The sequence below is a fragment of the Papaver somniferum genome, chromosome 1 (genome assembly GCF_003573695.1).
Source record: "Papaver somniferum cultivar HN1 chromosome 1, ASM357369v1, whole genome shotgun sequence".
Lineage (NCBI taxonomy): Eukaryota > Viridiplantae > Streptophyta > Magnoliopsida > Ranunculales > Papaveraceae > Papaver > Papaver somniferum.
The window spans coordinates 9,290,372-9,314,902 of NC_039358.1; the positions used below are offsets into that span (position 1 = coordinate 9,290,372).

The window sequence follows — 24,531 nt, forward strand, 5'->3', positions numbered from 1 at the left end:
TAGTGAAAAAATACTCACCTTTTTTCAAGTCTTTTTAATTCTTTAGAAATGAAAGTCCAAACCGTTGGCAAATTGGATCATTGGTACACGATCATCATACCATAAAGACAACGTGCACAGGTACGTTGCCATCTCCTAAACGTGCTTGCCACTGCTTGGCATAATTTTTCGAATTGCGGCTGTCATTATTCCAGCGGCCAATGATATAAATAGGACGCTAAGGCCGGTTTCTATGGGTGTGGCAAATTTAAGATTTTGCCATTTTTACACCCACTATGGAGCTGGCAAACTGGTCTGGCTAAGTTGCAAATTTGCCACTTAGCCAGGCCAGGTCAAGTATCCACCGAACGGTGTAGTTTAGATCGCTTATTAATAGTTTAGTTTCTTTTTTTTCTTTTCTCCTATTTTTTAGTTAGTATAACAGATTTTAATTACAAGACAACCCCACAAAATAATATATAATCCTAAAATTTAATAAAGACCCCATCAAATACAAATAACTATTTTTTTATTGGTAAAGATCCCAGAAAACACAATATAATATACTACTTTAATAGAATTTGTCAGTTTAGAGTAATGATACAACTACCGATTCTTAATTCCGAGCAAGTGTACCGACAGGCACAACCCCTGGGACCCACGAAGCTTGTAGGGGTTTGGGTCCCACGGAAAACTTTGTGTCTTGCGGGATTTAGCGTCGGGATAATTGGTCGGTAGCTTTATCATTTTCGGAAAATGGGTCATTTGTCCAAATATTTTTAAAACATGGTTCAAATGGACGAGTAAAAATTATTATTGGGTGGAATGGACACCAAAAAAATAGCGAGGATGAAACTGGATTCAGCCTGACTTAAACTTAAAAAATAGCAAGGATGAAACTGGATGCATCCTGATGTAAATTAAAATAAGAAAAAATATTTAGAAATGGGTAGGATGAAACTGTTTATATCCTGGCTATTTTTACATTTTTGTCCATTTAAACAATATCAAAATCTAAATGTCCTTTTCACTCAGGAATTGTTGATTTTGATCTTTTTAACCAATTTTGTGTATCATTTTCGGTTTTACCATAGTGGGAAAACTAATTTGCATGCCATGTGGCATGGCAAAACAACTTTTATACTAGCTCCCATAGGAACAGACCTAAGCTAAACCTGATTAGCTCATAGATATCCCTTTAATACACATTTTATTAGAAGGAAGATACGAGAAATTTCAGAATGATTTTTTTGCTCTTAATTAAAAAAGAATGTCAAAGCTAAATTATGTAAAATGTCAAACATATTAGTAGTTCGTCTACCGAGCTCTTTATATGAAGGCTATTATTGGGGCGTCACATTTCATTAGAGAGGCGTCACTTAATTAGACAAAAACGGGTCATCCATAAGTAATATCAAAAAACCTTTATTTAAAATAATTTTGTAATGACTAAACAACCCTTATATAGTTAATTTTAATTTAATTTAATTAGATAAAAATTAAATTAGTGAATTTTGTTGTATACTCGGTGAATTCTGGAACAAAGTTTTTGTGGGAAGAAAAACTGGCCGTAAAATAAACTTCTACGGTTGGAAATAATCCAAACCTGGACGTAAAATCACTTCTACACTTGGAATTAAAAGAAAACTGGACGTAAAATTGAATTCTACGGTTGGAATTAAAAGAAACCTGAACATAAAATGAGCTTCTACGGTTGGAATTAATCCAAACCTGGACGTAAAATCACTTCTACGATTTTTAAATTTTTATTTTAGTTAAAGGGTAATCTAGACATTTTGTATATGTGTTAGGATATCCCATAACCATTTTTTTTGACATTAAGAATCCAAATGAAGCCCCTCTATTGGAATGTGATGCCCCGATAATAACCTTCCTTTATATCAAAGTTTTTGAAGAATCATTGGCACGAAAGAATGTGATTGCTCCGTGGACATCGGCAGTCTCTGCACAACAACAACTGGAAAAACAAGTAAGCCGTCAATGATTTATGAATTAGGGGAAGATACAGTGATGCCGAGATTTAGTTGCAAGATATGAATGATTCCTCTCATAATTTGCAGAATACCATAACTATAGATACCTAAGTAACGGGACGACACCCGCAGGGTTTAGTAACACCTTCATCAACTAACGAAACTTGAATGATATATATACCTGCCTCGTAATTTAAAATTTATTAGCTATTTTTTTTTGTGACAACTACATTCTGAATTATTCAATGGGTGCTCCTGGGAAATATGACACAAATTGCTAAAGATATATTCAAATTTACCTCAATTCCGTGTCTTAAAAAAGCCTAGCGTTTTTAGGGGCCACTCAAAAGGAATTAGGGGACAATAATAAAACAAAATAGGATCACCCAAACGTAAATTGAAGTCAGACCTTATCTCGGTAAATCGTAATGGAAAAATTGCCCTTACACATTCGGTAGATATTACAAGACTTTTATCCTCCGAATGAATTCGGTAGATAAAATAAACAATTTGTTTCCGATTGTAGTCAGGTTAGTATTTGGATGAAATTTGTTTCATTGTTTTCATTTGTTGTAATTTTTGAGTTATAGAGAAGAAGTAGAAGAAGAAGGAAAAAAATGGAAAAACCTTTTTTTTTTTAATAATCAACAAAAATGGATGGATACGAAGAAGAAGCTGAGAATCATCGTGAAGAACATAATGTTGAAGGTTCGCGACCATTTAGAGAAGAGGATTTGGGGTATATGTTGAATGATCCAAACTTTTGTGGAGAGGAAACCCTAGACGACGCTTTCATGGAAGAAAACGGAGAATCGTCCGAGATAGAAACTAATGATGCACCAAACATACAGGTATTGTGTTAAGAAACTCAAATGCCCACTTTGAATGTGTTTGTATGCGTTTGTAAACAAGAAAACCCGATTAATGCATGCATTGAATGCCATGAACTACCCGGAATCGGTAGGTAATGTATCTACCGAATATAACGTACTGAGTACCAAATATATGAATTCGGTTGACCCGAGTAGGCACATGTACACGGAAGCCGAATTTGAAGATGATCTGCAACCTAAGAAAATAGGTCGTCCAAGAAGTGATCAAAGTGGACCAACCGCACGAAAAGTGAAACCAAAGGTCACTACGGAGCCTTCTCAAGTAAGTCAATCCGAGGTGGTGGAAGAAGTTGTGTTAGTGGAGACCCAAACTAGCTCTATAATTGTTAATTAAATGAGCAATTCACAACCAACAGAAATTGTGACTATCAAAGAGAAGAATGGTACTCTTCGTTGTCCTAGGGATCTTCATATAAGACCAAATCGATCCACGTATACAATATACGAGAAGTATTTGGAACAACTCCCTCCTCTCATTGTTCCTTTTGTTTTGTCCACGGACGAGGTTGATGGGGATGGTAATTGTGGGTTTCATGTCGCTGCGGAGCAAATTGGTTACTTTGGAGAGGCGGTTAAAGAAGATGTCACCCAATGGCAATACTTAAGAACTAAGATGGCGGTACAACTAATAAAGGACAAGGATTTCTATATGGAGATGATGAAGCGAGGAGATAGAAACGACAAAGAACTAGAGTTCAAAAACTTAGTTGCGCGTGTAAAGTGCCTAAAGGGATTGAAGACAATCGGTTCCAAGTATTGGATGACAATGGATAAATGTGGATATCTCTTGGCGGATGTTTTGAATTGCGTGGTACATTTCTTTGCTCCTCCTAAGTGTGGACATTCTTTTACGTTTACACCTACAAGGACGGTTTGCGATGAATCGGTTAAAGATAGAAGAATTGTTATGGAATCTGTGAATGAGATGCATTTTATTGGTTTAAGAGTAAAGAGAGATTTCCCATTACCTCCGTCGGGTGGTTGGACGGATTACTTCCCAAAGAATCATTGTAAGGATTGGTTGAAACAATATGAGACCAACATGTTGGATTGGGATCGCGTCATGAAGGACACCTTTCCTGAAGGCCTACTCGAATTGGTTCCCTCGGATGATGAAGATGAATGATTGTTACTTTTGAAAGATGTAATTTGAACCGGATTTTTGGTACAAGTTTTTTTTGAAAAATATTGTGAAGATATATGATATAATCGGTGGATAATGTTATAGTATATTCCACCTAATACTAGAATCGGTGGTTAGTGTTATAGTTTTGTCTTCCGAATATGATGTATTTTGAACTAAGAACCTGAAGAAATTGGAACACTCAGATAATCGGTGGATAATGTTATAGTATATTCCACCGAATATTAGAATCAGTGGTAATGCTATAGATTTGTCTTCCGAATATAATGTTATTTTGAACTCAGAACCTGAAGAAATTCGAACACTCCGATAATCGGTAATTTAAATAATAGACTAACTTCCGATTATCACCTTACTACACTGAAATCAAACTTTGAAAAAGTTCTCCGAATCGGTAGATTACATAACATACTAACTTCCGATTATAGCAAATATTAGACAATAATTTAAGGAATTGTTCACAAAATCGGTAGATAATATCAGACAGTAACTTCCGAATGTGTCCAACTTGTGCCAAACTCTATACTGTGGCCGCGGCCTTCAAGAATTCATAGCTTCCATCATATATGAATTCTTCTCCTTGTTCCTCTAAGTAGTGTATTTTTGCGAGTGCCTCCTACATAAACCTACAAATACAAAAGAATGCTAAGTTTGTATAGTTTAGTAATAAGATATAGCCACTCGGTGTTTTGTAAAAGAATTACGCAAATACTTACAAATTGTTGGATCAACAAGCTTAAGTGGCTAGTGTTTAAAATCCTCTTTTGTATTGTAATCATTTACCCCTTTTTGGATAAGCCGGAAACGATCATGAACTTGTTGGAGGGATCTTTGCTTTGGATTTCCATATTCTCGCACAAATTGGCTATACACTCTCCCCCAAAATATATCCGGTGTTAACCTTCCGGCTATGACATCTTCACGTCTTGTTTCTTGATACCATGTTTTGAAAATGGCCAAATATTAAGCTGCGTCAAAAGTTGCCATGATTGTAATATGAGATATAGAATGAATTAGAAATAGTAGACGATGGAAGATCTTCTTGTAACGCTCACAATACTAGATTTTTGTAGTTTGGTGAAACAATGAGAATATGTTAACCTCCTTATATATATGAGAGTCCCAACGATTGTTTTTATTGAAAATTTTGCCGTTGAGGTCATGTGTAACATGAGTGTACGGACATGTCGTACACTGTGTAAACAATAATGAACCACATTCGGTATATGTGTTATACTTTTAACTGCCGAATATGGTAATCGGAGTACTAGCGTTTTTCCTTAATTTCCGAATATATGCATTTTTGTACTCAGAGACTTTTGATTTCTTCAATAACAATATTCGGTATACAAGTTTATTTCCTTTCTACCGATTGAGTTTGTATTTCGATGCACGGCTATTTTAAAAAAAAAAAAATATCCGTTGGAGTATAATCGGTTGATTAATTAACATATTACGTGCCGAATTTAACCAAACCGTGATATGATTTTGAAAATGTTGACATATTCGGTAGATTACATAGCACAGTTACGCACGATTTTTGTTAAAATTTTGAAAATCTTAATGTAATATAACAACTATACTTCGACAATTCTATTACAATGACTTGTGATTAGCACTGTGGACGTCTTGGACGAGCTCTAAACGGATTAAATCTTTCCATCGCCTTAAGGATTCTGAAATGAGCTTCGTAACGGAAGTTTGATCTTTTCCATCTCCGCCATTCCTCGAGAGATCGTTCTATAACCTCATCATTGGTTTCACCCCTCAATCGATATTGATTCACAAGATAAGTTAAATGGAAGAATTCTTCGTCGTGTCCGTTTATTGAACCAATTCGACAGTGAAGATCAGCGGAGTGACGGTTATTTAGGTTACCGGTGTCGGCACAAAACTTTTCATGAATTCTCCCCAAATAACTCATACTCATTATGCCTCCTTGCCTACGTTCTTCTCCTCGTCTCGCATAGAATTGAACATAGCGCCTACATAAAGATAAATCTTCTTATATCGTGAACTCCGTAGGATTAATGAATGGTTGTGCCATTATGTTGAAGATTAGGTTCTTCAATGTTGGAGAGAATTGAAATGTATTTTTGTTGCATGTAGGGAAAGAGGATACCCTCCTTATATAGAATATAGTTCTAACGACTCTTTTTTTGTTGAAAATATGGCCGTTTGGGCGAGGTGTAACACGGGTGTACGCAGCATCTGACTCATCAGCACATTAAAGTTTTCATATTCGGAGGGTAAATGTAAATTTTATCTTCCGATTAAAACAATCGGAAGGAAACCTTCCCTCCCTAATTTTTTGTCCTCCGAATATATAGTGGCCTATAATTCAGAATTTTGAAAACTTCAAAATCTTCAAATTTGGAATTGATAATAATCGGAAGGAAACAAAGTCTCCTAAACCTCCGAATATGTAGTGGCCCAAAAATCCAAACATACCATAATGCTTAGGTTTTGCCATTTTGGAACTGTAGCGCCCTAAGCTAGCAGCTGACTAATCCAAGAGATTAGCTAAATAAGAGGCACTAAAAGTCTAAATCATTTACCTAAACATTCAATTAAGAATTTGCTATAAAACTTAACCCAAAACTAGCCCCGCTCAGAAATATACATATACAAGAAATTCTCTCAAATGATACATATACAATAGTCATTTGGTTTGCAAACATAATAAATATAGCAGAAGTTAACTAATTAACGAAGTCAACTCCTCGAAGCTTCCGCTGCGCAACTCTGATCTGTCTCTGAAACTGAAAGTGGGAATGGGTGAGAACATCATCCCTAAAAGGGTGCCCCGTAGGAATAACATTTAACTTTTAAGTAATCATTGGCATGATTTGTAAAACAATGCATGTTTTCCCAAACATTAAAAGATAACCAAACCACTGAAATAAACAATCATGTATATGGACCTAAACTCCTTCTTTAATTTCTGCGGTGACATTTACACACCTGATAACTTTCTGTGACGACATTTACACGTCGTAATATTGATGGTCGTACCACCTAGATAGTATGTGGGTGAATGTACACACCTGTAATATTGATGCCAATTCCACACCGAATAAAGCACAAAAGTAAAATAACGAAAGAGCGTATCCGATATACCATAGTTGGAAATTCTCATTTCCCAAAGACAATCATAAAGACAAACAAAGCATTACATTTTCTTTCCAGACAATGGAAAGATTAAAAGAATCAGCAGTACTTTCGGAATTCAAAATAAACAATGCATGGAATACACAATCAGGCAATGCATGAGTATGTTAAACAAAGACTTTTATAAAAGAAACAACAACAATGGTTGCAAAAGAGTTAAAGTATTCCCACCTCTTTTGATGACAAGCCACGCCTACCTCGAGATCCATGATCCACCGGTTCATCCTTTGAATCGATCGTTGTTAATATAGACTAATTGTTAATCACACAAGAAGTCTAAGAATCTAGCCAAAAGGCTCACATAAGAATCATACAAGTCTATCTAATGGTTCTAAGCCCATTTATGACTTTACACCTTTTCATTCTCTAACTTTAGCATAATTAAGGTTTACTAATTCAATTAGGTTGGTTTTATAGTCCAATATCTCAGTCTTATGAATATCTACAACATTCTAGAAGGAATCAAAGGCTAACTCAGACCACAAGTGGTCTGAATCATCAACATAAGATAACTAGTCCTAAGCCCAAGTTCTCTAAATAGGCCCATTAATCTAAGGCCTGGTCCATCTGGTCAACTGACAGTCTCTAACAGTCAACAGGTTTCTAACAGTCAGCTTCAGTCAAATGGTCAAGTCCAGAGTCAATGGTCAAATGAGTCAACTCAACGAGTTGATCAGGATTTACTTGAGTTAACTCAGTCACTAAGACTGAACTGCACCATACTAGTGCATGAAAAGAAACAACACACTAAGCCAAGCCAAGCTAAGAGACTATTCCTCCCTGCCAAGGATTTATTCCAATTCTACTTCATTAACATTTCTATTCTACTAAATCTTCATATAATCACTTCAATCAAACTTATAATACAAAAGCAATTACAAGATTCATCTTACCTAGAAGAGCAGTTGCAAGCATGAACTGGAACCTCTATTCTACAAACATCATTATAACATTCATCTCAGCAACTACTGCCTTTCCACCACTAAATTCACTTACAGATCATCACCTCTACTGAACTACACCAAACTCAAAAACTGTAACCACTTAACTTGAACAACAACTTTGCAATGCTCATTCCATCTACCTATAACAGTCACTTGATCCCAACACATGCACAATCTGTAAATTCAATAACACCATTCTCACAAACTGCAATCTTCTCCACCAGTACTACTTTAACTGCCATACCCATCATAATACAACCATCTATAACCATAGTTCAATTCCAACAACACAATAATGTCCAGTCCTCAACACCACCAATTTAGAACTCAACATCACTTTATACCCTTGTAACCAAACTCTTTTAGCAGCAACTTTAATATCACAAGGCCACCATTCTAAAACCACCACCAACAGAGTTTCACTATCAATTCCAGACTCTGCACTTCACCAAATAAAAACCACATATAATTCATATTTCAACATTAAAATATTCATTCACCCTGTAACATCCTAAACACACTCATTTATAACTTCAATCAAATTAGAACTAAGTATCAATATCACTTCTCCACATGCAAATTCAATTACATAGACAACACCACCAACACCACTAGCTCAACTCAATCACTTAGATTTCACTACCATCAACCACCATCAAAATTCATCAGACTCAGTACCTATAAATTCTACTCCCAAATCACCTACAGCTGCATAACCACCACCATTGTCAACAATCGATCAACACCTACAAGTTCTCAACTTAACCAACTCTCTGTAATCCAACATAATCTAAGTACAACCACATACTCTTCCACCATCTCATATCTTAATCTCAGAGTCTATTTCTATACTCAACTGAAAAGATTAAATAACTTCAATAAACAAAACAGAAGAGATATTACCTCAAAACAGTTTCACTTCACAATTGAATCAAAAACCTTCTTTACTTCTAACTCAATTCAGCAGATCAGATCAACCCATAATTTTGTTAACAGCTTCAATCGGTTTCATCTTCAAAACCCTAACTTATCCAAGATACTCAAATCCATTCTCGAATCAACACTAAATCTTCAATTCACTCAAACCCATCTTCTATTTTTCCTCAAACACCATCTCCTTAATCTCCAATTTCATCTTCCGTAGTTTTTCTGAGTTCTTGTTACAAACTCTAATATTCCAATCCTTCACAAATAACTTCATATCATCTAATTAACCTTATCCCTTTCCACTATCAACTAAACTCACTTCTAATCATCCATATATAATATCGACTTCACTTTCTAAATCTTCTCAGAGCTTTCTAATGAAACCCTAACTTTCTCGATCTCCATCAACAGATCATCATCTCTTCTTCTCCTCATGATTAACCAACATGAGAAGAACATCTCCTACATCATCAGAACAACTTCATCAATTAACCTTCTCAAATCAATTCTCACACTTCTCTCGGTCGAGTAGAAACAGAGGAGCAGAAGAAGAAAGAAGGAGAATAAACAAGAAGAAGAAGAAGAGAAAGAAATGAACTTATCTTCTCGGTCGACTAGGGATAAGGCCAAGACAAATTATAAAGGAACTCCCCCAAATGATAAGGGAAGACAGGTCGGATAGGATATTAAAAGACTAATTTGCCCTTCTCACTAATCTGATAAATTCTTCTTCGTCTGGTATTCGACTACCACCTTCGAGTAGTCTATTCCGCATAACTTTTCGAGATCTATCGAGTGGTACCAATTTCGTATGTAAATCGTTGTTAAATTAATTTCTGTTAATTAATTGTGTAAATTAATCGAGTTATTATCAGCTAAATTCTATCTTGACTGGTCTAATAGCGTTGACGAGCTTGAGGGTCCTTACATTCTCCCCACCTTATTCATTTTCGTCCTCGAAAATCGAACCATCCTTCGGTCTTCAAAAACTCCCCACCTTGTAGAATACTCTTATCTCGTATCTAAGCGCAAACAACATAAAACAAAGCACAAACCTATATGGCTTTCTAAGATTTAAAATTTGTAGTTCTAGGTTCAACTATGTTGATTCAATTTCTATCAAATACAGAAGTCTAAGTTCCTTACACTATTTCTATCTTATAGAATACTTGTCACTTCAAAACTGAATCAAAAACCTTCTTTGCTTCTAACTCAATTCAGCAAATCAGCTCAACCCATAATTTTGTTAACAACTTCAATCGGTTTCATCTTCAAAACCCTAGCTTATCCAAGATACTCAAATTCATTCTCGAATCAACTCTAAATCTTCAATTCACTCAAACCCATCTTCTATTTTTCTCAAACACCATCTCCTTAATCTCCAATTTCATCTTCCGTAGCTTTTCTGAGTTCTTGTTACAAACTCTAATATTCCAATCCTTTACAAATAACTTCATATCATCTAATTAACCTTGTCCTGTGATGGTTTTTAAATAGTGATTGTAGTTGTAGTGATAAAAAGGTTCTTTAGGACTTGTGAAGAAAACAATTTCTTTTTTAGATTTAATTTAAAAGGAAAATAAACAAAATAATTCAAATGTATAGAAAAACACCAAGACTAGGATTCCACCAATGACCATTTTAATAGTAAACTCTAAATAGTTCTTATGCAATTTTATCTTTAAAATCAATTCTAATATTTGCCTCAAATAAGTTTTTGAAGTAATAATTGTAATTAAAAAGTATAAAACATCAAAAGTTACTAAAACCCAGCATGCTTCATCAAGTCAATTCACAATTACTCAATAAAAACTATTAATTCAATTTTAATTCGTGCAAATAATCAAATAATAATATTGCAAATAAATATAAAAATTAGAATTATACCAATAAATTTTGTGCCAATGGCTTCCTCCGTCGTCTCGGCTAATGGGTTTAGCTCCTCATCCCATAAACACACTCACAAGATAAATTCATGGCTAAATATATGTTTTTATTGATGATATGGTGTTTAACAGAATTTTTGCAACGCTGTATAAATGTTACAGCGTGACTGTTACAATGTTCGGAAAAAAGAATGCCTGTAACGATACTTCTGAACTGCAGCAAAATAACGACACAGTTATGCTGCTGTAGGTACTATTCAATAACGACGCTCCAGGAGCGTCTGTTCTTCGTTCTTCGTCTTCCTCCTTGAACAGCAACAGCAGCAGCAACAATCAATGGTATCTTCCTCGTTTCGGCTATGAACTCTCTCATATTTCTCTCTAAACTTTTCTAACCCTTATATGAAAAAAACCCAACTATATATAGCCTTCAGATTCCCTAGAAACTCGATCAAATTCGAGAATAAATCTCTTATTCTTCACGTGCAGTTTGAACAATAATTCCATCTGTCGATCTTTGTATGCGTCTGTTAGCTATTCTATTGCTCCCAAAATCTTCTCTGACTTGAACTCGACTAAATACATGGTTGTCCAGCGTAGAAAATCCCCCAAAAATCTCTCCCCAATCTTTGAAACTCAAAACAGAACACCGTGTCCTGTTAGGACTTTGATTACTTCTCCCGGCCATTCTAGCCCAATTGGTTGGGTCCAATTGATTGTACCAGGCCTGTTTAGTCATGTATAGTCCATACGTACCAAATACAGCAATTGAATCTCCTAAAATCACGTCCGAAATTCGATCTCCAAATCTGCCCTCGCTGCATGCATTTTCCCGCCAAAACTTGTATTTGAATTATGAAGATGACCTCCCCTTATCCAGTTCCGGCCTCCCTTTAGCAGATGCCTGGAAATGGGTCACCCATTAGTAATTAGGTTACCCCTTATCCAAAGTGAGAGTCCGTATAGTAGTTTTCTCCCACGGACGCAAAAACCATTTTTTTAGCCAATTTCGCCGCAAAAGCTTATTTCTCCAAGAATACCTTCAGGGACATAAAAAGCCATAATAAATATAAAATCGAGCACTAATAATATATACAATTGAGATTATATAAGACACAAAAATGTGCCTATCAAATACCCCCAAACTTATTATTTTCTAGTCCTCGAGCAAATCAAAACTACAAAATAAAATCCTAACTCACTGTCGCAGGCATCGTCGATTGCATTTAGCGTATGCAATAAGCCTTTAAACCCCTAGGTGGCCCTAGTGGCCGAGTTATAGTCTCGGGAGGGCTTACCAGAGATATACCCACAAAACCTTTACTCCTAATTGGTCACAAGTATCCAAAGAGCTATGAGGACATACATATTCTCAACCTATCTCCAAGTAAGTAGAATTCCAGAGAAATTAAAAGTGTCAGCTCTAAAGCTGACTGAAGAAAAGGGGAGACACATCTGCATGACTGCTAGATAAAGAGATATCCGCTATACAGCTAGGTAAACATTGTAAGATGCGTCCGCTGCTTTACAGCTGGATAAGATTAGGAGAGAGATAAAAATGAGAGGGACATCTGCTACACAGCTGGACTAATTACGTGTGATGAGTTAAACCAGCTAGAAAGATCTTGTGCCAGATTGAAAGCAGACTAACAAAGCAACCAAATGTATCTTTCTTCGACTCTCTCATAGTGCTCAGTAGAAACAACGTCTTCTTCGGTCTTCAACTGTTGATGATAAACTATCGAACCTCATAGAAACTTGACAATTAACTCTTCTCTTCGATTTCTTGCTTGACTTATAAATTTCTTCTTCCCTATGGCCTTATTGAACAAAAAGAACGTAATGATGTTTCATATTTATTTATTTTTCTTTTTTTTTCAGTTTTTTTTTTTAAAATAGAAAAAATTACAAGACAAAAATTTACATGGTCATGAGAGAAGGACTTTCAAAACTTGGCTCTTCGCAACTTGTGATGTCTTGGTATCATGGATTCTAACAACTTATATCATTTGCTCTTGTAACTTCTTGTAACTAAGTCTTCAACTTTGATTTTTGAATTATTCTTTTCTATTGTTGCTTCTAAACCTTAAAACGTCTTCACTTTCTTCATAGATTTTGATGTTTCTCCGCTTGTTGATGATGATAAGTTTCTACTGAGAGAGAGTCGCAATCCAGTAACTAAGACTACATTGTGAGGTTGCTTTGTCTTTCTGGCATTTCCTGACCTACTTTCCTTTCCATCATGTATGGTTAGGTCCATCACGGTTACCCTCTAAAAAAGAACAAGTTCTCTCCTGAATTTCAAGGATCTCAATGTCTTTTTCTCTAATGTCTCAATAAGTTGTTATCTGTAGCATTCCAATTTCTATCTTTTCGGTGAGAAACAGTATGTAAACTTAGCTAACCGGATACCATGTGACGCTAGAAGTTTCAAAAGTGCAACACAAAAGTTTCTCCCATACCCCCAAACTTAAATCTAACATTGTCCTCAATGTTTCGCATGAAAGAACAGTACCAAAAATATAAGTAACATGAGGAAATAGTAAAGAGAGAGTTCGGAAAGATAGTACCCGAGTGAAGTGAAACCAAAAACTGAATACAAAAATTATACAACATACAAATCGCCTCGATGGTCAATCAAGGGTAAACAGGGTCCTCCAGAGGGACCTCCTCAACATCACCTGTAGGAAAAGGCTCTAAAAAGGGCTTCAATCGCTGACCGTTAACCTTCGAAGAACTACTACCATCCAGTGTCTCGATCTCAACAGCTCCATGAGGAAAAACAGTACGGACCACAAAAGGACCGGTCCACCGAGAGTGCAGTTTCCCGGGGATAGATGCAAACGAGTGTCATACAGGAGAACTTTTTGACCTGGAGAAAATGACTTCCGTAATATGTTTCTATCATGCACAAGTTTCATTTTTTTCTTATACTCCTTCGCACTATCGTAAGCATCTATACGAATCTCGTCCAACTCATTGAGCTGGAGTTTCCTATGGGCTCCTGCCTTGTCAAGTGAAAAATTTAGCTGCTTAACAGCCCAATAAGCTCTGTGTTCTAACTCAACAGGTAAGTGACATGCCTTGCCATAAACAAGTCGATAAGGCGACATTCCAATGGGGGTTTTAAACGCAGTACGGTAAGCCCATAAGGCATCAGTAAGCCTAGACGACCAGTCTTTCCGATTATGATTAACTGTTTTCTCTAATATACGTTTTACCTCCCTATTGGAAACCTCTACCTGACCACTAGTCTGTGGATGATACGGGGTAGATACCTTATGTGTAATACCATATTTCTTCATCAGAAGCCTAAAAGTCCCATTACAAAAGTGCGACCCTCCATCACTAATTATAGCTCGCGGTGTACCAAAACGTGTAAGTATATTATTTTTCAAGAACTCAATCACAACCCTATGGTCATTGGTTTTACACGCAACCGCCTCAATCCACTTAGAGACATAAAGTCTACGGCGACAAGGATGTATAGGTTACCAAAAGAATTAGGAAACGGACCCATAAAGTCAATACCCCACACATCAAAGACCTCAACAATTAAAATATGGTTCAAGGGCATCATGTTCCTACGGGAAATGGTTCCTAATTTCTGGCATCGTTCACAAGTAACGCAATAACTGTGGAAGTCTTTAAACAACGAAGACCAATAGAATCCACACTGCAATATCTTAGCAGCAGTTTTCTTAGCACTAAAGTGACCCCCACAAGCATGATCATGACAAAAGGAGATAATACTGGACTGGTCACTCTCAGGTATACATCTCCTAATAATCTGGTCTGGACAATACTTAAACAAATAAGGATCATCCCAAAAGAAGTGCTTAACCTCAGCTAAAAATCTAAAACGATCTTGTTTACCCCAATGTTGGGGCATTCGACCAGTAACAAGATAGTTCACTATATTTGCATACCAAGGTAATTGGGTAACAAAGAACAATTGTTCATCAGGAAAGCTATCCCTTATAGGAAGGGAATCATCTGGGGAACTAACAACTAGCCTAGACAAGTGATCTGCTACAATATTTTCGGCACCCTTTTTGTCTCTAATGTCTAGAGAAAACTCTTGCAACAACAGAATCCACCTAATCAATCTAGGTTTAGTATCCTTCTTAGACAAAAGATATTTTAAAGTAGCATGATCAGTATATATGATGATCTTAGAACCTAAGAGATAGGGTATAAACTTGTCTAAGGCAAACACAATGGCTAATAGTTCCTTCTCGGTAGTGGTATAGTTCAACCGGGCATCATTCAGAGTTTTGCTAGCATAGTAAATCACATGAAGTAACTTATTTTCTCGTTGACCTAGCACAACACCAATAGCATAATCTGAAGCATCACACATGATCTCAAAGGGTAGGTTCCAGTTGGGTGCCTGGACTATGGAGGCGGTAGTGAGTAATGACTTAAGCTTCTCAAAAGCCTCTAAACAAGCATCATCAAAAACAAACTTAACATCTTTTGCAAGCAAATTGCAAAGAGGTCTAGACATCAAGCTAAAATCCTTAATGAAACGACGATAAAAACCAGCATGTCCTAAGAATGACCTAATATCTCTTACGGTTTTTGGGACCGGTAAAGTTTTAATAAGGTCAACTTTGGCTCTATCCACCTCTATACCCTTTGAAGATACAATATGCCCTAGAACAATTCCTGAACGAACCATAAAGTGACATTTCTCCCAATTAAGCACTAAATTCTTTTCCTTACACCTAGTCAAAACTAATGACAAATGAAGCAAGCACTCATCGAAAGACGAACCAAACACTGAAAAATCATCCATAAAGACCTCTAAGAACCGTTCTACCACCATGTCAGAAAATATGCTCATCATGCAACGCTGAAAAGTCGCAGGGGCATTACATAGCCCGAAAGGCATGCGTCTATACGCAAAGGTACCAAAGGGACAGGTAAAAGTGGTTTTCTCCTGGTCTTCTGGGGCAATAACGATCTGATTATATCCAGAGTAGCCATCTAAAAAGCAGTAGTGACTATGTCCAGCTAATCTCTCTAGCATCTGGTCGATGAAGGGAAGGGGAAAGTGGTCCTTCCTAGTGACCTTGTTCAATTTCCTATAGTCAATACAAACACGCCAACCCGTGGTCATTCGGGTCGGGATTAACTCATTGTTATTATTCTGGACTACAGTAATACCAGATTTCTTGGGAACAACCTGAACGGGGCTGACCCACTTACTGTCTGAAATAGGGTAGATATTCCTGCATCTAATAGCTTAAGAACCTCAGTTCGAACTACTTCTTTCATATTGGGGTTTAGTCGACGTTGCATCTCCCTAGAAGGTTTGGTGTCTTCCTCTAAATAGATCTGATGCATACAAACAGTAGGACTTATACCCTTAATGTCTGCTATGGTCCACCCTAAAGCTTCCTTGTTGTTTTGAAGGACGGTTACTAGCCTACTTTCCTGATCTATATCCAAGTCGGAAGAAACAATCACAGGTAAAGTCTCAGACGGGCCTAAAAACAACATACTTCAGGGTATCTGGCAATGGTTTTAGGTCCAACTTAGGAGGCTCTTCTAAAGAAGGAACTAGGGTATACTTAGAAACTGGTAGTGGTTCGAACTTAGGTTTCCATCCATTACTAGTATCTAACAAAGGGGTTGAATCTAACAAAGCATTCACCTCATTAATTACATTATCATCATCAAAATCAATCCCAAAGTGAGCTAGGCATTTTTCTAATGGATCTTCTAACAAAGTGTTTGGTAATGACTCCTCGACTAATGTTCCTATCATGTTCACCTCTTCTATATTCGAGTCATCTAGTTCAGAGGGTAGCTTACTAATATTAAAAATGTTCAGCTCAATAGTCATATTACCAAAAGACAAATTCATAATACCATTTCGACAGTTAATGATCGCATTGGATGTAGCTAAAAATGGGCGACCTAAAATCACTGGTATTTGGTTCTCTGGGTCAGGGACAGGTTGGGTATCTAGGATAACAAAATCCACTGGATAAATAAACTTGTCAACCTCTATGAGAACATCCTCGATCACACCACGAGGAATTTTAACGGACCTATCAGCTAACTGAAGTGTCATCTGGGTAGGTTTCATCTCACCAAGTCCTAGCTTAAGGTACACATGATATGGAAGTAAATTCACACTGGCTCCTAAGTCAAGCAAAGCTTTCTCAACATGGTACTTACCTATTGTACAAGCAATGGTAGGGGACCCTGGGTCTTTATACTTAGGAGTAGTGGTATTCTGAATAATAGAACTCACATGACTAGCTATGAAGGCTTTCTTCTGGACACTGAGCTTACGCTTTCGCGTTCACAAGTCCTTAAGGAACTTGGCATAAGAGGGAATCTGCCTAATTGCATCTAATAATAGAAGGTTGATATTAACCTGCTTAAAAACCTCCAATATATCATTAAAGTTGGACTCCCTCTTAGTAGGAACTAGCAGTTGTGGGAATGGGGCTCTGGGAACAAAGTGAGGCTCAACATGACCCTCATTGGTCTCTTTAGAGACTCTATCAGTCTCTTCATTCTCTGGCTCAGAAGGGTGAACTACAGCATGTTCACTATTAGGCATGGAAACCTTGTTGTCAACTTTCTTTCCACTCCTAAGGGTTGTGACAGCATTCACATGATTTTACGATTTCTCTCCTTTTGGGTTGGGATCAGTACGACTAGGGAACCTTACATATTCTCTCTCACTTATGAACTTAGCTATTTGTCCTACTTGAAGTTCTAATTTGGCAAGACTCTGGGAATTATTCTTCAATTCTTTCCTAGTTTCTTGTTGAAAGCTCATGTGGTTCCTTGTTAGCATTTCATGGTTATTTGCTAACATAGTGAGAGTATCCTCTAAGGTAGAGATCTTTTTCTCGGAAGTGTTCTGAAACTGGGTTTGACCTGAAGAGTTCTTAAAACCAAAACCTGGGGGAGGCTGAGAATTGCTAGACTGGCCTTGACTCTGGCCCTTAGACCAAGAGAAATTAGGATGGTTTCTCCAACCAGGGTTGTAGGTTTCTGAGTATGGGTCAAACTTCTGACGGTTATCAAACCTAGCATTGTTATAGACAGCATGGGCTTGCTCTTCACTAACCTGACCTTCCCAGAATGAGTTATCGGGCTCTATTCCACAACTAGAGACTTGGGCGGCTCTATTAGGTTCAACAAGGGACCTATTATTAGGCTGATTCAATTCCAAATCTTCTAACCTTCTAGATAAAGCAGCAAACTTAGCATCTGAACCAAAACTTGTATCTACCACATTGGTGCTACTTCTATTGACCAAGAGTCTTTTAGGGGGTTCAACACAAGATTCCCATTGTTGGGATTTTTCAGCGATAGCTCCTAAGAAGGTAAAAGCATCATCAGCATTTTTACTAGTGAACTCACCAGCGCACATAGACTCAACCATGGCTTTGGTCGAATAGTCTAAACCATCATAAATAATCTGTACGAGTTTCACATTATCAAATCCATGGTAAGGACACTGAGATAGGAGATCATTGAATCACTCTAAAAACCTATAAAGAGACTCTCCCTCTTGTTGCACACTAGCACTAATTTTCTGCCTAACAGCTGCAGTTTTATGCTTAGGGTAGAACTTCATATAGAAAGCAGCAATAAGTTCCTGCCATGTTTCAATGGATTCAGATAGGTTGTTCATCCAGGTCTTGGCTTTGTCTCTCAAAGAAAAGGGAAACATCTTAAGTTTCAAGACTTCATCAGTAAGGTCTTTTATTCTAATTGTCCCACAGATTTCCTCAAAGTCCCTAATATGAAAATAAGGGTTCTCATCATCCTTTCCTAAGAATATAGGGATCATCTAAAGAATACTAGGTTTTATCTCAAAATTAGCCGTAGTGGCTGGCAATTTAATGCATGAAGCTCGGTTGGTCCTAGTTGGGAACATGTAATCTTTCAAAGTTGCCATCGTTGGCACAACTGGAGTACTAGGGGTACTTTTGTCACTCAGAGATAAATTCTCAAAACTGAAGTTTCCAAAAACAGGGCTCTCAAAAGAAGAATCTTCGAGCTCCCTGCTTAAATCAGAAGAACTACTAGGTTTTTCGCTAATCAATCGACCTAGAGTATGTCTTTTCCAAGCCCTATTAACAAAATCGGGCATACACTAAAAGAATTCAAAAATAAATAAAAATCCTAACAGGAAGGTTCTAGCAATCACACAGCAGGCTGACTCGACTTTACCACAGCAAACCTAAAGATTTCTAACAAACAACAAGCATGATGGCTCCACTTAGATTGTTTCTAGACCAGCTTCTAATCCTTCGAAAGGGAATTCGTTACAATTTAAGCAAACCCCTATGGAATCAATCCGATTTAAAGCAAGTTGAATCGAGGCGAGGGAAGCTCAGTGGAGCTTTGATACCCAAAACCTCACCGATCCAATGCGGCGCAGTCACGCATTCAACTCGTAGAAACCGTCAAAAACTTCGAGGTGTGCTTAAAAGAGTAACCAATATTTTTTGAATGATTGTCCTGTTAAGCTCGATACCCTATAAGTCTCTTTCTAGTCCAAATTTTAGGCTTAGGTTCGCTTTAGGTTTCGTTTTCCTAAGGCAGGCAAGAAGGGAGCGGTGATGAAATCCGAACCCTTATCTTGTTTAGGCCAGGCCTTGCCCTTTACTAGGAATATAAAAACAGTCCGGTTCGTCCTCAAACAATTATCACCTTAAGGAATACAGTAACCCGCTTGCAGGAGATTCGCGAGTGTTTCGATTGGACTTACCTCCCGTACCACACGGGGGATGAACCGTTGAAGTCGACTCGGGCCACGACTCCTATGTCATGTACGAACCCGAGGGGCCGAGACGATATCGTAATCGCAGTCCTTCCCTGCACACAGTTTGTATTTAAGGGTACCCTTCCGTAGGGTATAAAAAATAAAAATAAAATGTCCAAAGTTCACAGTCCAAAGTTCAAAAATAAAGTGCAAAAACAAAAATGAAAGCCTAAAAAAAAAATCTCTCTCTTTTTTTTTCTCTCTTTTACAAAATAAAGAAAATATTCTTCTTTCGCTCCTTTAGCTTTACTTTTCGCTCCCAAAATTTAAGTAAATCACCACAAGCTTTGGCAAAATTGTCTTTCGCTCCAATCTTCAAAAATCTGCAAGGAAACAAAAAAACCAAAAAACGTAAATAAGAACAAAAATAATAATAAAAATAAAAATAAAATAAATCTAAAAAAAATGCTACCTAAACACAAATCCGCGTCGGCGCCGCCAAAAATTGATGGTTTTTAAATAGTGATTGTAGTTGTAGTGATAAAAAGGTTCTTTAGGACTTGTGAAGAAAACAATTTCTTTTTTAGATTTAATTTAAAAGGAAAATAAACAAAATAATTCAAATTTATAGAAAAACACCAAGACTAGGATTCCACCAATGACCATTTTAACAGTAAACTCTAAGTAGTTCTTATGCAATTTTATCTTTAAAATCAATTCTAATATTTGCCTCAAATAAGTTTTTGAAGTAATAATTAATTAAAAAGTATAAAACATCAAAAATTACTAAAACCCAGCATGCTTCATCAAGTCAAATCACAATTACTCAATAAAAAGTATTAATTCAATTTTAATTCGTGCAAATAATCAATTAATAATATTGCAAATAAATATAAAAATTAGAATTATACCAATAAATTTTGTGCCAATGGCTTCCTCCGTCGTCTCGGCTAATGGGTTTAGCTCCTCATCCCAAAAACACACTCACAAGATAAATTCATGGCTAAATAGATGTTTTTATTGATGATATGGTGTTTAACAGAATTTTTGCAACGCTGTATAAATGTTACAGCGTGACTGTTACAGTGTTCGGAAAAAAGAATGCCTGTAAACGATACTTCTGAACTGCAGCAAAATAACGACACAGTTATGCTGCTGTAGGTACTATTCAAGAACGACGCTCCAGGAGCGTCTGTTCTTCGTTCTTCGTCTTCCTCCTTGAACAGCAGCAGCAGCAACAATCAATGGTATCTTTCTCGTTTCGGCTCTGAACTCTCTCCTATTTCTCTCTAAACTTTTCTAACCCTTCTATGAAAAAAACCCAACTATATATAGCCTTCAGATTCCCTAGAAACTCGATCAAATTCGAGAATAAATCTCTTATTCTTCACGTGCAGTTTGAACAATAATTCCATCTGTCGATCTTTGTATGCGTCTGTTAGCTATTCTATTGCTCCCAAAATCTTCTCTGACTTGAACTCGACTAAATACATGGTTGTCCAGCGTAGAAAATCCCCCAAAAATCTCTCCCCAATCTTTGAAACTCAAAACAGAACACCGTGTCCTGTTAGGACTTTGATTACTTCTCCCGACCATTCTAGCCCAATTGGTTGGGTCCAATTGATTGTACCAGGCCTGTTTAGTCATGTATAGTCCATACGTACCAAATACAACAATTGAATCTCCTAAAATCACGTCCGAAATTCGATCTCCAAATCTGCCCTCGCTGCATGCATTTTCCCGCCAAAACTTGTATTTGAATTATGAAGATGACCTCCCCTTATCCAGTTCTGGTCTCCCTTTAGCAGATGCCTGGAAATGGGTCACCCCTTCGTAATTAGGTTACCCCTTATCCAAAGTGAGAGTCCGTATAGTAGTTTTCTCCCACGGACGCAAAAACCATTTTTTTAGCCAATTTCGCCGCAAAAGCTTATTTCTCCAAGAATACCTACAGGGACATAAAAAGCCATAATAAATATAAAATCGAGCACTAATAATATATACAATTGAGATTATATAAGACATAAAAATGTGTCTATCATCCCGTTCCACAATCAACTAAACCCACTTCTAATCATCCATCTATAACAGCAAATTCACTTTCTAAATCTTCTCAGAGCTTTCTAATGAAACCCTAACTTTCTCGATCTCCATCAACAGATCATCATCTCTTCTTCTCCCCATGATTAACCAACATGAGAATAACATCTCCTACATCATCAGAACAGCTTCATCGATTAACCTTATCAAATCAATTCTCACACTTATCTCGGTCGAGTAGAAACAAAGGAGCAGAAGAAGAAAGAAGGAGAATAAAGAAGAAGAAGAGAAAGAAATGAACTTATCTTCTGCGCCGACTAGGGATAAGGCCAAGAAAAATTATAAAGGAACTCCCCCAAACGATAAGGGAAGACAGGTCGGATAGGATGTTAAAATACTAATTTTCCCTTCTCACCAATCTGATAAATTCTTCTCCGTCTGCTATTCGACTGCCACCTTCGAGTAGTCTATTCCGCGTAACTTTTCGAGATCTATCGAGTGGTACCGGTTTCGCATCTAAATCATTGTTAAATTAAATTCTATTAATTAATATTTAATGTTCGGGTAAATTAATCGAGTTATTATCAACTAAATTGTATCTTGACTGGTCTAATAGCGTTGATGAGCTTGAGGGTCCTTACAGGAACGACCATCAGCCTTGAAATTTCGAAATGCTAAACTAATATATTCGGTAATCATTCTAATTTTTTGTCCTCCGAATATATAGTGGCCCAAAATTCAGAATTTTGAAAACTACCAAAATCTTCAAATTGGGAACTGATAATAATCGTAAGGAAACAAAGTCTCCTAAACCTCCGAATATATAGTGGCCCAAAATTCAGAATTTTGAAAACTACCAAAATCTTCAAATTGGGTACTAGTAATAATCGGAAGGAAACCAGTCTACCAAACCTCCGAATATGGAGTGGCCAACAAATCCAACACAACCATAATCCATGAAACTAACCTGCAAATGATCGATAAATTCATACACCATTCATACTCCATGAAATTAACCATTCACAAACCATAACGTGATTTAAGAACTTAAAATCCGATCCAAACCTTAAAAACTACATAATCCAACACAAATTATAAATACTATGAAACGACATAATCCAACACAACACAATTCATTGTCATTTATCTAGATTCTTGACTTTACGACCGTGACTACCTCCAAGTCATGCGCGACCACGAGTTAAGATACCTTCAGTTGGAGCACCTTCATTTGGAGAACCTTCATTTGGAGCACCTTCAGCGCTCGATGAAGCTCGACTTCTTTGACCCGTCTTTGATACTGCCTTCTTGGGCGGATTCTTCTTTGTGCCTTTTTTCTCCCCAAACTGAGCTGCATAATCTTCATTATCCATATTATCCACTAGGTTTCTAGCTTCTTTTATCTTCTCAACTGGCACGGGATCTCCGCTCCTCATGCATGAAGTTAACATTTTGGAAACACACTTGAACCTGTTCACCTGTTTTTATACATAATGACATGACACCAAACGGGTATTACCTAAGATTTATAGCCATAATATAAAATAAAAAATGTTTTAAGAATACGCACTAGTCTATCATAACCATTTGGTTTGTCTTTGATGATACAATTATAATTGGACCCTGCTGAAGTAGTCTTTGATTTAACTTCACGGATGACCAAAGGATGGGATACGTTCTTATACCAACTCATATAGCCTGGATAATTTTCATCACCTAGAGTGAAAGGTCTACCAGTGTTGATAATGAACGGAGACCTCTTATCTCAGTTATCAAGAACAGTAGCTGGGCCTGAGTGAACTATCGTGAGATTGTCACCACTAGAAGAGCATTTTTCCAACTCCAATTTGTAGTAATCCCCCATGTGATCCATTGGTTGATGTTGTATATTCCCGAGTTGTCGCATCACCCAAGAGGGGTTGTACATCACATATCCTGTGGTGTGCCACAACGGTCCAAAATAAAGGCACAAGTTCGACCGAACTGTTATATGCCATGTAGCTCGATCTTCCTTGCATGGATCAAAGCATACGTCCGAGGCCTTCATTTGGTCCAAAATCTCCCTCATGCGAACCAACTGCTGCTCTTTTGAATGAGAACAGTTATTTTGGAAGATATATTTTGTTCCTTTAGGATTACCTTTGCGCCACTCCGGGTTCTCTCCGGCCAAGTTCAAGATGGGGAAGTGGTCATAGATCCATGCCTTTATAGATAAGAAAACAAGTATTAGGAAATGGATTCTAAATAATCGGAAGTAAGGTACATAAATTGAAACCGGAAGTAAGTGATCAACGAATACAACATATTCGGAGGATAACTATATGTTATTCCTACCGAATATGCATCACTTGGAGTCCAGTAAACTCAAGTTCTTTGGCCTATATATTCGGTAATAAATTCTCAACATTAAGTAACGATTATAAATAATCGGAAATAAAACTAAGATACTTGTTTCCGAATACAATATATTCGGTAGATAAAAATATGTTATTACTACCGAATATGCATCATTATGAGTTCAGTAAACTTTATTTTTTTGGCCTATATATTCGGTAATAAATTCTCAACATTAAGTAACGATTAGAAATAATCGGAACAAAAACTAAGTTATATGTTTCCGAATAAACTATATTCGGTAGCTAAAAATATGTTATTCCTACCGAATATGAATCATTTAGAGTTCAGAATATGCATCATATGTACTGTCTACCGAATAACTACTATAGATGGACTGATAGATATAAAAAAAATACCTGCAATAAAGCCATATTCCCGGCAACTTGGCTAATTCCTCGCTTCGACGCCTT

The 24,531-nt window shown here is 36.9% G+C and overlaps 1 protein-coding gene across 1 annotated transcript; it reads right to left on the reverse strand.

The window, feature by feature from the left end:
- Positions 1–22,784: 22,784 nt before the first annotated feature.
- LOC113325673 lies at positions 22,785–24,525 on the reverse strand. Its single transcript, XM_026573673.1, has 2 exons — positions 24,478–24,525; positions 22,785–23,927 (listed from the first exon to the last, which is right to left on the reverse strand). Exons 1-2 carry the CDS (start codon positions 24,490–24,492, stop codon positions 23,490–23,492), a joined length of 453 nt encoding a protein of 150 aa, XP_026429458.1. The 5' UTR covers positions 24,493–24,525; the 3' UTR covers positions 22,785–23,489.
- Between the last annotated feature and the right edge of the window lie 6 nt (positions 24,526–24,531).